General features: G+C 42.4%; 1 protein-coding gene across 1 annotated transcript in view; it reads left to right on the plus strand.

The window, feature by feature from the left end:
• The window catches only part of LYPLAL1 (lysophospholipase like 1), a 35,446-nt gene that overhangs the window by 4,761 nt on the left and 16,711 nt on the right, over positions 1–13,974 (plus strand). The window contains exon 2 of the mRNA XM_018571985.1: positions 10,835–10,934. Coding sequence (XP_018427487.1) covers positions 10,835–10,934 — 100 coding nt within the window. The remainder of the gene's footprint in view (positions 1–10,834; positions 10,935–13,974) is intronic.

Here is a 13,974-nt window from a genome sequence, read left to right on the forward strand (position 1 = left end):
AGGTTCACTCTTGAAAGCTTGAGATATATATATATATATATATTTACTGCAATTGTATACTTACAGTTTTTTGACAACTAGATGGCATGCAGTCAAGCTTTAGTTCTATTTTAAGCCATTGAAATATAAGGTAATGATTGTTAGCTCCCCTGCAATGTTAGAATCTGCTCCTGGTGTTTTTGCTGGATAGCCTGTTGTACATGGAATATATGTAGAAAAATATATAAATAAAGGAATCAATAGACTAAATACTATCACTACATGTATTGGTTATGTACAGTTATCAGAATACCATTATTTTCAGAAACTGGTCATTGCCAAACATTTGCACTTGAAATGATCACCTTCAAAACATGCATGGTACGTCTTTTTCCATGTATCATGTTCCACTCCGTTGGCTATTCTGTAAACCCAAATTACCGCTTATGTTTTGCAGTCTTGCACTTTGAAGGCCCCGTGCCCTGCGTACCTTGCACAGACGACAATCATAACGTACAGTAATTCCTGTGTTAACGAGTTAGGCGCCACTAATGGGCATGAGGTCATTCGCTTGCCATTATGGGGAACTGTTTGTGAGTCACTGACCAACGGCCAACGCTCCAATCTTTTTAACTTCACAAGTTTGTTTTCTTATTAAGCATGAAACATTTTTGATGTGAGCATTACGTTACATCTGTTGCGGCGTGTCACTTTCTGACCCGTGATTAATCTTGAATTAGTCATGCCAATGAAACAGTTTGAACAGGCAGACTTTATGGATGGCAGATCTCCTAAGTGTTCACGTGAATTTGTGGGGATGGCTGTTTGTTGCTTTCTAGTACATAGACTGTGACAGAATTGTACTTGAGCTGCAACTTTTCTTTGTGGGTCAAAGTAGACAAATTAAAGTGAACACAGGAGCCAGTCAGTCCGACTGAGGCGTGGTAACCTTTAAAGTCCAGATGTACTCAAAACTTATTTCTTGAATCAAGGAAGCAGTAGAAAGTTTCTCAGGTGTTTATTGCCATCTTTGTACCCACTTGGGAAATTGTACCTGATTTTCTATCTGGCAACTGCCAGCACAGGAAGTGAGGGAAAATCTCCCTAATGGGAACACCAGTAGTAAAGCATTATATTTCTAGTCCATTGATGGACGCAGAACACAGCCACCTACAAGAAGATTGGACAAAGGACAAAAAAAATATAGACTAGCCCAGAATAACCCCTCCTATTACCATTATGCCTCCGTTTTTTGATAGTGTCCTCAGTTTTTTGATCGGGAGATGGCTGTCTTTTCTCCAGCTCTGCTGTGAAATGAAGAACCCATCTTTTGCTTTCATTTTGTTTCTTTTCTTCAATCCAGACTCCACATGGCATCAATGCTATAATTGCATCGATCCAGCACAGCCTATCCTCAGCTTTGCTTTTGGAAGACTACAACTGGACCCCATTGGGTTTGAAGTTTTGGAGGTAGCCTTCAGGCCCTGGTTTCCGTGTAAGCACTTTCTAGACCCCTTTCTGGTAACGGAGCACTTTCCAGATCTGGAGCCATTGGCACTACGTCTGCACTTGCCCTGTAACTAATGACTCGCTCTGTAAGTACTTGAATAAGCTGAGCACCAGGGGCTGCCTTATTTGTTTGGATCACTGGGAGATTTTAAAATTCCCACTTTTCACCAGTTTCGGTTGTGGTAGTGGTCCACAAGGACTTTTAGCATGCCCACTAAACTTGGCTGATGTTTGCAGCCTAGAATCATGCCCTCTGCCCCTAGAGTACATCCAGCTTTCAGAGTCTTTGCTAGCTCCATGGGGTGTTGCTGCCTCCTTGGCCCTCTCCAAGAATATCTTAAGCCCTCATTCACACCAAGGCGACAGCATTTCAGTGCTGATTACGCAAATTTTTTTTGTGCATTTTCTGCGTGTATACGAAGTCGTGCGTTTTTGTAAGCAGATCTGACATATTGATGTAAATAGAAAACAAGCATAAAAAATTGTCACGTCTTTTCCATTGAGTCTATGGTGACAAATTGCACTGATCTACCCAGAAAAAGTTCATGCAGTTTTTCCAGCCACAGGCATTTTTTTTGTACTCGACTCTAAGCTTAGGTGTGAACAGGGGCTATAGGAATACATGGTATATTTTCAGTGTGTGCAAATAGGTTCATAGTGTGAACGCAGCCTTACTCCAGTCATGCATTACTTTATGGCTTAAATCACCAAGCTATTTGCTGACTATGACCACAAGCACGCTTCCGTCCCTTCCCCGGCAGGATGTGTATCTGATCAACCACAAAGACCCTGTCTGAGTCTCTTTATTCCCTACCAGACAAGCTTTCCTCTGAGTAGCCGCAGTCTTCTGCTATAAATTATTATTAACCTTTGCAATGGGGCTACCTTCACACCTGCATCCAGCTGTCTGTTAGACCCGTCCCTGCTGCCTCGCTCCCCCTCCACTCCAGCGGTCTAAAGTCCTGAGAGTCATCATATCCTATACAGTGTATAGGACATGAGGATGTCTAGGGACAGTCCATAGCTGGAGTGGAGGGGGAGACGGGCAGCAGGGACCAGAGTAATATCCAGTTGGATCTGAGGTTCAGGTGAGTTCAACTTTTTTTTAATATTGCCCCCGGACGAAAATGGGCAATTGACTATTACAGCACGGCAAGGGTTTGTCCCTTATCTCTACATTGCCATATTTTCAAAGCGGTAGAAGCTGCCCATAGAGTCCTATGTATAGTCCTGCTCCACAGAATCAACTAAAACGTTAAATAGCACGAGCGGGAACCCACCTAGATTTTTAAACGGCCAGCGATGGCCGTTACCATACAAGCGGTCCGGCGTCTGTAAAGACCCCCTCCTTACCTCTCGTCGCCATTGCTGTCCCTGCCGCCGTCGTCCCCGCGATCCCGGTGTCCATCCGTCCCGGGCGATGTGGCTCTGTTCACTGAGAACGGAGGGAGATCAGTTCGCGATCTCCCTATGCTCTCCTCCCGGTCTCTGAATGCAGGAAGTGATGTATATTCCATCACTTCCGCATTCCTCTGTCACTCTCCGGTACAGAAAAAAATAAAAATGTATACACACAAAACAAAAAAGCCCACAAATTTTTTTAAGTCCCTCTCCCCCACATAGATGCGCAAAAATGCTTTGCATGCGCCTACATGCAAAAACGGCGATTGCTCCAATTTTATGCTGCACATGTTACATATCGTCGCAATGAGAGCAATAATTCTCGGGCCATCAATCACTGATAACACTAAACTGATGAGCGGTAAAATCTTTTAAAGCGTCGCCTATGGCAAATTTTGGCTATGGTGGATTTTTGCGATTTCATGGGCGCGTGCAATTTTAATGCTTGACGACATGTTTGGTGACGTGACCCCGTCTTTTATATTTTACCAAAAAATTGGGTAAAAATAATTTTTTTCTAAAATAATAAATGGAAAACCATTTAAGAAAAAAAAAATACTTTGTACTTTTTTGATATATATATATATATTTAAAAAAATAACCCCAGTGGTGATTCAATACCACCAAAAGAAAGCTCTATCTGTCCCTAAAAAATGGTGTAAAATTAATTTCAGTACAGCGTTGCATGACGGAATAAACATCAATCAAAGTACCGCAGCGCTGAATACTGAAAAATGGCCTGGACAGAAAGGGGGTTAAACACCTGGTCAGCAAGTGGTTAAGGGTTAGGGCTCTGCCCTCATTATCTAGTTTCAGAGACCATTGGCTCCTCATTTCTTAAGTAAACCTTTTAAATCCCCTGTGATTCGCCCTGTGACTGAATCTGGTTCCCCTTTCCACTCTGACCCACATCAGACTGCTGTGTCTCAGTCAGATTTGCAAGGCTACCACCAGATCTTTTGTTCACCTGTTCTGTAAGTTCATCTGGCGGATGTTCAGGCCTCTTCTGATGCCCATTTCAGGTGTGAGGTTCTTCAGACAGCTCTTTGAACTGGAGGCAGTCCCCAGTTCTGTTGTTGCTTTCCTTGAACTGTTGGCATATGTTTGCTGTGTTGCCCACCCCTCATTTGAACTGCTTTTGGACGTTCTAAAGGTTGAAACGCCTTGTGTCCCTCAGTGAAGGAAAAAAAGACATTCTCTAGCAGAACGAGAATGGTTAAGATCATCTGTCAAAATTTAAATTGTATATACTAGAAAACATAGGATTTTTGTACTCGCCCTAAAATCGTTTTTGTGGAGTTAATGAAAGTATAATCTCCTTTTTTCTTTTATTTTTTTTGCACTTATCTACTGCTTGCTAGCAGCAGATATATGAAAAAAAAGAAAAAAATACCACAAAGGGTTTTACTTCTGTCTCCACCACTCACTCCCGTCCGAAGAGCTGATCATTCTTGAGCAGCAAGATGGGGCAGGCGCATGCGCAGTAGAGAGGCCAGGAGAAGAGGAGAGACTCGGTGTAAGTCAATGCACAGAGCGGCAGCGTGCATGCGGACAGACTCCGTAGGACACAGACACAGCAGTCAGCGCTGGATCAGAGACTGACACCAGCGCTGGAGGGACTTCTGAAAACTGCTGGAAAGAAGATGGTGAGATCAAGAGGCATCATTTAAGGCAAGCCCCTCGGGGGGAAATGTGACTTTAAGCGACACAAAGTCAAACATTCAGGTTATACTACCACTTACCAGAGGATTGGACACTGGCAAACCATAAAGACCAGCCCAGGAAAACCTCTCTTATTAGCAGCAAGCCCCAGTTTTGTAGAACACTGGTGATCACAAGCAAAGCAGGATCACAAACAGCGGGTGCGACTTGTACCCACCAGTGGACTCCAATAAATAGTTTTTTGGGGGGGCGGTTGCTGCCCGTGTTGCTGTTGTCACGATTTCCCCTAACTTAAAGCCCAACTGAACAATCAGTTCCATCAAATCAACCAAATAAATTCCAAGTGCATCAAGACAAAGGTTGTGCAAAGTACTACAGTTGGTTTTCTTTAGAAAGCAGCTATAGCCGGAATAGAAAAGTTTGTCCCCTGTCAGAATGATGGAGAGAAGGACACTTACTCTCTGTGTGGAATCAGTAGTTTCTCTGCAGAGGTCTGACACGCCTCTGCTGAGTCAGAGCTCTCCAATCAGCAGGGAGCATGAACTTTACTGTTTTGCAAAACTATAGATCTAGCCTAATAGGGGGTGTGTCAAACTTCTGTTGAGAAACCACTGCCCCCACACAGAGCAAGGGCTCTTCACTGCAGGATGCTGACAGGGGACAGGCTTTTCTACTCGTGGTGTGGTTTCTTTAAGTAAACCCACTGTAAGGGATCATTCACGCCAGTTGCAGTGACTAACATATTTCTGGACTGCATCACTGCCAGTCACCGCAAGGGCACATAGATTAATTGTTTATGTGCCCCATTCACACCTTAACACTGGTGTGATGTGCGATGTGGAGAAATGCTGACGTGCTGCATTTTACCACAGCGCACAGGATGGTATTGGAGGCCATCACATCGCAGCACACCGCTCTGTGACCTTTGAATGGACTGCACACTTTGTCAACAAAGTTAGCAAAAAAAAAAAGCCATGTGTATTAAAGAGAAACGTTACCAATATCTTCAAAATAGCAGATAATTCTAGATAATTGCCGGTTTTTGTTCTTTGCATACCTTGTTTTTCTTTTCCTCCCCATTCTTCTCACAGTGGCCATTTTTACTAATGGCAGATTAAGCCATCTCCGTTTACTTCCTGGAACTCTGGCACTTGTGACTAGGACATGTGACCATACACATCTCAGGGGAGGAAAATGCCTTTCCCCTGAGATCTCCTGAGATTACAGATGAGATTTCCCAGCAATGCCCTGCGGATGTAATCTTCCTAGGATGCAATGTTTGGGCACATGACATCGCTTTTGCCAAAGAGAACCAGGAAGTAGAAAACAAGAAATTCTAAGTAAAATAAAAGTATGTTTGTTTAATGTAAGATGATTTCATATCCACATGCAGAGCTGTATGCTCTGATGTGATTTTTAGCCAAAGGGGGTAAAAATTCACTTTAAAGAATTGTATTGCTTACACTTCTGGGTATGTTGGATGCCTGCGTTCCATCCGCTGGCTGCTACATCACTAGATTTGCCTGACGGCATCATATTTTCCTGGCACTTCCCTCCGATTTTCAGCATCTTGCGTGTGCTAAGTGCACACTGCGCTGCGCATGCACCACAGACAGTTCTTAATTTTATAGAGAAAGTTGCCAACAGAAACATATAACAGAAGAGAAGATTCTGTCTAGCAGAAGAGATGTACAATGTATCCTCTGCTAGAAAAAAAACAAAAACCTTTAGAACTTTTTTTTGGCCTTTAGTCCTGCTTTAAGGCAAACACTCTATCCAATTATTAATCAAACCTTATTGATACTGATATACTAGAGTGATTGGTTTTGAAAGGGTTTTGCAAAAAGTCAGTTTGCCGAATCCACAGTGTAAAGGCAGCATTGTGACACTGCCTTTTGGCAGAGCTACAAAATGGGCTGAAGAAAACCTTTTAAAGGTCTCTCAATCTTTAGCAGAAAATCACAAGTAGGCAGAAAAAAGAGAGATCTTTAAAAAGTACTAACTGAGTCCTGACTTATGGTGACTGATGAGTCTCAAAGGAGGGTGCCTGGAGCCCAGTGACCCATGGTGCAGTCTGTGGGCCTCCTGCTGGCAGCTGTATGCATTCCCGTGTTCTGAGGCACCATAATGTAATCCCTGTGTGGATAAATGCTGATGGGTGCACTTGCTAGATAATCATTTTTGGAACAAGCAATTATAAACATCTGTACCAAGTGCTGCTGAAAAGAAATTAGACAAAGTATGCACAATGTACATAAAGGGAAAGAAAGATAGGAGCCGACTTGTTTTTAAAGGTGCAGCGTTTTCATGCTCAATCTGAATCCATTTTATAGAAGGTCATTGACCCAGGACAAGTATTCAGGACTTCTGACCTCACTACCTGTATGCATGTCCCAGGTCAGTGCCTTGGTAATAAATTAAGAATTGGACTAACAGCCCTGGAGACTGCACCCAGTTAGCAGTGGCAGCAGCAGTGTCCGAAAACAATGAAAATAGACAAACCTGTAGTGCAGGTGTTAAACAAAACTTTTTTTTAAGATAATAAAGAAAATGGTTTAAAAAATAAATGTCCTGGACATCGTTGTTGTCAAGCCAGAGGTCAGATGCCAATGTGGGTAGTAAGCTGTACCAGATCGGGGAACACGGAGAGCAGTATCAACAGAAACAATAGCCAGAGTCAGGAGGTCAGTCAACCAGACACAGGGTCATACGCGGAGAACAGGAACAGTAGAGCTGAATTAATGGTGCAAACTAAATGGACAAGCTAATGGTCAAATAGTGAACTGGTGTTACATCACTCTGGGGCAGGAAGTTGCCAGAGGTTTGCCAAAAGTTGCATAATGATGATGTTTCGGGTTTGGTCATAAGCGGGCACCAAAGAGGAATGAACAGTGTCTGACATACTGCAACAGAGGACATGCTGCACCTCAAGGAAGAGAAGAAACCCTGACAAGCAGCAGCTATATGTGTGTCGACATTTGGTTTACTTTAGAGGTATTGAAGGGGCTGTTTTAAAGAGACACTTCCAATTTCCCATTTGAAGGCAGTCACATTGCCAAAGCCCTTGCTAACAAGGCTAGGGTCTGTGCGGCCAGTCACGGCCATTCTCACTTTATTCCAGTTGCAATGTTCTTGGATAGAGTTAACACTTGCTGATTTGACTTTTTTGTGTGTTTTTCTAGGCATTTATTAACAAAGAAGTATTGGGAAAGTAAAATATATTCTTCCCTATACACTGCGACTGTCGCATGACTCCCTATACTGAGGGCTGAGAGATCGTGTATCTTCTGTTTGGTTAGCTCTTGGTCTTCTCCCTCCAGAGAGCAGTGACTGTCAGTCTCCGCTCCCTGCAGGGATTCTCCGCCTCCCTTTCTGTTCCTCCAGTGCTCATTGGAGGGACAGACAGGGTAGGGTGGCGGGCCCAGCTGGTTCTGGCTGTAGAGAGGCAGAGCCAGCTGTCAGTCAAAACATCCGGGTGGTTCCGGACAATATTGTTGGGATTCTTCCTGGCTGCAGTGTGGCTCTGCACAGTCAGTGTATAGCAGGCATGTTAGCCTGATTTTGTGCTGACTTTTTGGATCACAGAAGGACATTAGTAAATGTACTCTTGTGACACATAAAAGTAAAGCCAAACAAAAGGTTTGTCAAAGACATATTAGGACTGCCATTTCTGACCTGATTATGCTAATTACATTGAAATACTGACCTAGGAGACGCATACAGATCTGGAAAGTTGAAGAAAAGTCAGAAGTTCTGATCTGAATTTTTTTGTTAAGGGTTTGCAAGCAAGAGGGTGAGCATGAAATTGTAGAAATGAATATTTACAGGAGGGGTCGGTGATGGCAGCTTCCAGGTTTACTTTAAGGCAAAAAAGAAAAAGACAAATATATTTCAGGCTATGTGAGTCATTTTGTAATTAGAAATACTGCAGCTTTTTATTGCATTGGACAGCCAAACACATTTCTCCCCCCCTCGAAGATTTAAATGTAAGTTTCAAGAATTTGTCATTTCACTCTGACTGTGATTAGTACAAATGCTTTAAATTCTAGGGTAATCTCTTTGTATATGTTTAAAATGATCCATCGAGCTGTAATTTCCCAGAAAAGCGAAATAGACCCTCTCATTGACTAATCCCCCAAATCAGAAACACTCCCCTGTTGCTGGTTTTTAAACTACGTTTTTAATTCGTCTTTGTGTACGATGTTGTCTCATGCAAGGGGAATAGTATACTGTACGTTTTATTATGTTCGTTAAAGGCCGGGGGTTTGGCACCAGAGTGGCTCCTCTTCGGTTTTGTGCAAGTGCATGTTTTTGCAATTTACTAAACACGAAAAACAAGAGTTTGTTTAGCTCATATCCCTTTCTAGGTTGCTTTCCAGTTTTTAAAATTACTACAAATTTCAGACTTTTTTAGAGTTTTATTTGTGTTTTTTAAAAGTAACTGAAATTATAACTTGAATAGTTTAACCCAAAGGTGTTTTCCCCTCCGAATAAAATTTGTATGGGCTCATTCATGATGAAATGTGTGCTATATGGTGCTTTGCCGCAACATATGCTAATGCAAGGTAGATGTGAGTTGCTTTAGTATTCTACATACATTATGCATTGTGCGTTACATTGAGCTTTAAAAAATGGTGTAGGACATATCTTTCCGTGTGTTAAGATGGCTTGAAGACCATTTGAATGGGCTGCCAAACCAAACACTACTAAATGCACAAAAGCACATGCATTGCAGTGCACTGTGTTCTGGTGTGAGCAAGCTCTAAATTGCATTACAGACATCATAGGCCAATTCAGGGCTTGCCAACCTTTCTGCCTTGTGGTCCTCCCACAACCTATGTTCCAGCTACATAGTTGCATAGTATTTGAGGTTGAATAAGGACACGGGTCCAACGAATTCAACCTTTTGTAAGTGTGTGTGTGTAGTGCGTGCATGTGTGTATAAGAGTCCCTTGTGGTCTAAGGTTTTAAGAGTACCTGTACCCCTGTGTGTTACGGTCTCTGAGGAAGGTAATTGATTTTAGACTGATTCAATACTCTCTGCTGATACCACTGCTCGTGGCAGAGAGTTCCAAAATCTAACCACTCTGACTGATAAGAAGCCCCTATGCCCTTTGTGGTTAAATATTTTTTCCTCCAGTTTTAGGTGGTGGCCTCTAGTCCTGGTTAGGGAGTTTACGGTAAGTTTTTTTTTTTTTGTTTTGTTTTGCTGCTGTTGCCATCACCACTAAACATTTTTTACATTAAAATCCTGTCCCCTCTTAATCTCCTAACTTCCAGCGTGAACAAGTCTAAATCTAGCAACCTTGTCTCATAGCCCCTTCGCTTCCAGCATGAACAAGTCTAAAGATGCCCATATACCTGCCGATTATGGTACAATAATCGCGGGTGATCCCACAATCGTACCATAATCGGCAGGTGTATGGGCAGCGTGCGACCGCTTTTACTGTAAGGTCGCACGACTTTCGTCTTTCGAGCACACATGAAAACCTGCCGAAAATCGTACGATTTTCGGAGGGTTGGTGACGTGCTCGGAAGACGAATGCCGTGCGGGTGGGTGTGCGCAAGCGCACACTGCCCGCTCAGCACTGCAATCATCGGAAGCTCTCCCATCAGCAGGGAGGGCTTGTGATGATCGCAAGTACGATCTGCCTGTCTAAGATGGGCAGATTGTACAATGAAAGTCGTCCGATGGTTGTAAGGTGTATGGGCAGCTTTAATCTAGCAACCTTGTCTCATAGTTTTGGTCCTCCAGCCCCTGAATTCGTTAAGTTGCTCTTCTCTGGACTCTCTCTAGCTTCGGGACATCCTTTGTGTGGATAGGTGATGTGCATGTCCTTATTATTCAGGAGAACAAAGTAGATTTGATAGCTTCATAGATTTAAACCTTTGCAGAGCCCCATACCGCTTCCCTTTGCAACAGCAGCTTACAGAGACACTCCACCCATATCCTCCTCTCAGGAATGTCACCCCTTCCTTTGTGTCCACATGGCATGAAGAGGTGGACATGCGTACCCCTCCTCCTGAAAACACTGCTTCGGAACAAGTGCCCCTTCTGTCCTGCCTGTGGATCAAATCTGGTGAAATGCATTAACGGCCAAATGAACAGGTGTAGTTGGCTGATTAAAGAACATATTTTTCCCCACCAAAATTGCTTCTAATGCATTTGATTGACTTGGTGGTAATATTTAGGTTTAAAAATCTGAGGTATAAAACTGAAGTGACTTCAGTTCTCTGCTACCTTTTTATATTTATATGTGCACTGTATCTTTTCTAACTGTAGGTGATTCTGGTCAAGGACTCCGATCGTGGATACGGGAAATCTTGAAGAAAGATCTGGCCTTTAAGCACATCAAAGTCCTTTTTCCAACTGCTCTGGCCCGGTGAGTTATGAAATTAAAATTATTGTAGCTTTGGGAATGGGGAGGGACTTATAAAACTGCCTGGGAAAGGGCATATACAGTATGTAAGTGAAATGGTTCCTGATTATTGATTTTTAAGCATTTTCAACAATGCAGACTTCTGAAAAAAAAATCTCCAGAAAAAATGCAGTTGATGAATAATTTATTATCATAGCAGGACCCTTTTTTTCTATTTGGTGTGTTGCTGTTCAGTCTTGGATCACACTAATGTGATTCATGCAGTTACTTCCCATAAGTGAGGAAACACAACCCAGTCTACTGGTGTTTCCCCGACATGCTGGCTTTTCTAATATTAACAAGTGCAATACCCTTGCGTAATGACATTCACTTCTTATGTGTCCCAACGTCCAAGAGGTTCTAGAGCAGACCCAATCACTGGCTGGAACGCCAAATGGACTTCAGCCATGGGCTTCCCCCTTCTGTCTTTTATTACTGGTAAAAATTCAGAAGGCCATAAAAGTGTGCATTCAGAGCCAAAACCTGCCGGTAACTCACAAATATTTTCTATGCCAAATTCCTCCGTGTAGTTACCAGCAAGAGAGATATTAATCATTCGGTTTACTATAAAGGATGCAGTATATTGTCAATCACTCCAAGATCCCAAGTTCATGCAATTAAAAATAAAATGGAAACTTTAGGAGCTGGCATTGGTGTAGATAGTTATATGATCGAATATGGGACTTTTTAAACCTAGTCAAAGTCCAACCTAACAAATTCCAGCCCTTTTGGTCTCAAGAAAGGCAACACACACTCCCACTCCCATCGCACCCTCCATCCGGGTAACTGTTGCTGGTCTTGAAAATTAAAGGGGGGAGAAAATAAATATTTTCCATCTCCACAAAGGCTGTTGAACTAGTTCCCTGGAATTAAATATTACTGTATCATTTCTGACTATATGTAAATCCAATCACAAAAATCTAGTATGTGCTTAATAATATTAATATTAATGTAACTCCAAAAGTAATTATCAGTCTTTTTTTTTTTTTTTTTTTTATCTGCAGCTTTCATTAGAATAATGCATAGAGATCCTCCCATGAAGATCACCTTTTGTTATAAGGTTATAACGCATGTGCCAGTTTTGCTGCTGCATTGCCACTTTGTCACTCAGACTTCTAGTTCTAGCAGACATGACACAGGCATGGTCCACTATTGGCACCAACATCCCGCAACCTCCCCCCCCAGCTCTGATTAATGCCATGCAGTCATTGCTGAAGTTAATATAGACAGGAAGTGGTTGCAAGAGGCCAGCAATGCTGAGATGCAACCAAGGGTTTAAAAAAATATATAAAACCGGTATTTTATTTCAATTTAATTATTTGATACACAGAGCTTTAGCAAAATAAATGTCATTCGGCTATGGTTTACATCTACTTGGTAATAACGGTATATATAGTTAGCTAGACAATCAACCAGTCTTTTTTCAATATTTTATTTTGACATTAACTCTTTCTTACCTTTTTTCTTTCTTGCCATAAATAACCCTTTTATATATTATTTAAGGCGGTTGCACATGTGCTGTGGATAGAAACTAAAAGCAGTGGCATGTGTTGACATCATATAGTACCTTCTTTGATGTGCAATTGCCTAGCCAAAGATTTCATTTAAAGGAGACCTATGAGGTGAGTGAAAATCACTCATCCTCATAGTTCGAGCCGACATGTGACAAAGAAAATGTCACACGTCGGCTCAATAGATCGGGAAGTGAGCTATCTCACTTCTCGATCATCTCCCTGCAGAGAGCCTTTAGTCATAGAGAACCCCCATAGTTCTCTTAAGTGTCTCGGGAGGACATATACTAGCATGCTCCCGTGACCCAAAGCTCAGTATATAGCGAGCTACAGCTCGTAGCATACTGAGATCACCGCAGCCGGGACATTGCTGTAGAAATCCACCCAGCTGCGTGAGTGACAGCTGGCCCTGCCTATCTAGAACTTACCCCATAGTTCTCTTAAGGGCTCATTCACCACAGATGGATTGGGGCTACGCAGTAAATTTTCTTCGTCATGTATGGACATCATTCACACCACCATATTGCAGTGGGGACGTGGTGGTGTGTGCTGAAAACAAGCATGGCAAGCTTAGAGGACAAAGTATCCACACCAACGTGTTTCAGGGGCTTGTATAGTCCCCCTTCATCAGGGCTTGAGAGACTTGTGTTGAGAGGAAAAATAGTGGACTCCCAGGTGTTTGGGAAAGTAAAAATGCTCTTAAAAGAGTTGGCTTTCAACAGCTGGTTGTGAAAATAAATCCCCATAGTTTTTCTGATGGAATAAATTGCTTTTGGGCTGTAAGACCATTGGCATGGGGCTCTTGTGTCCTCCCAAAACTACCTGTTTTTTTCCACAATGTGCATTCCAAAGGCTCTTTTGTGTTCAAGGGCTGGTTAGTTATGGTTGCCATGCTCCACAGTATTAATCCCAATATGAATCCAGCCTCTCCCATTTACACTTTTTTTAAATCCGTACTTAAGGAGTCACAAATCCAGAACATGAACATAAGAAGCTCTTAACTTCACTTCGTTTTTCTTGCAACCCCTAGCTAGAGTGGAAATACTGCTAGGCCAACAATGTTTTTTGTTCTGGCACTTGTCATTACAAAAAGTGGGCACCAATGTTGTCAAATGCATGGATAGCTGCCCTCATTACCAATCACAAGCCAAGTTGCCCTCAGTCTGTACACTTGACTTGAAGGTCTTGCCTACACCTGTTGCCATGAATGTAGGTAAGACCTTCATTACAGCTCTTTTTATGTGGAACCCTGATCCTTTTTTTGCTTTGTAAAATTGGTCTTTCGGTTTTATCTGTTCTGTACTGATACTCAACATGTTCCTCATTGAATGCTTTTAATGGGGAAATACATTTTCAAAATGCCATTGATAATCTGTCCGTCCTCGCTCCAAGTCTGCTGAAGGTAAACATCACAGGTTGAGATGTGGAAAATGTTATTGCAATGGGCAACTTCTCTACCTGCAAGTGTTGAGGGTGATCTCTTATGCCCCCAC

This window comes from Nanorana parkeri, unplaced genomic scaffold (assembly GCF_000935625.1).
Source record: "Nanorana parkeri isolate BGI_ZX_2015 unplaced genomic scaffold, ASM93562v1 scaffold43, whole genome shotgun sequence".
NCBI lineage: Eukaryota > Metazoa > Chordata > Amphibia > Anura > Dicroglossidae > Nanorana > Nanorana parkeri.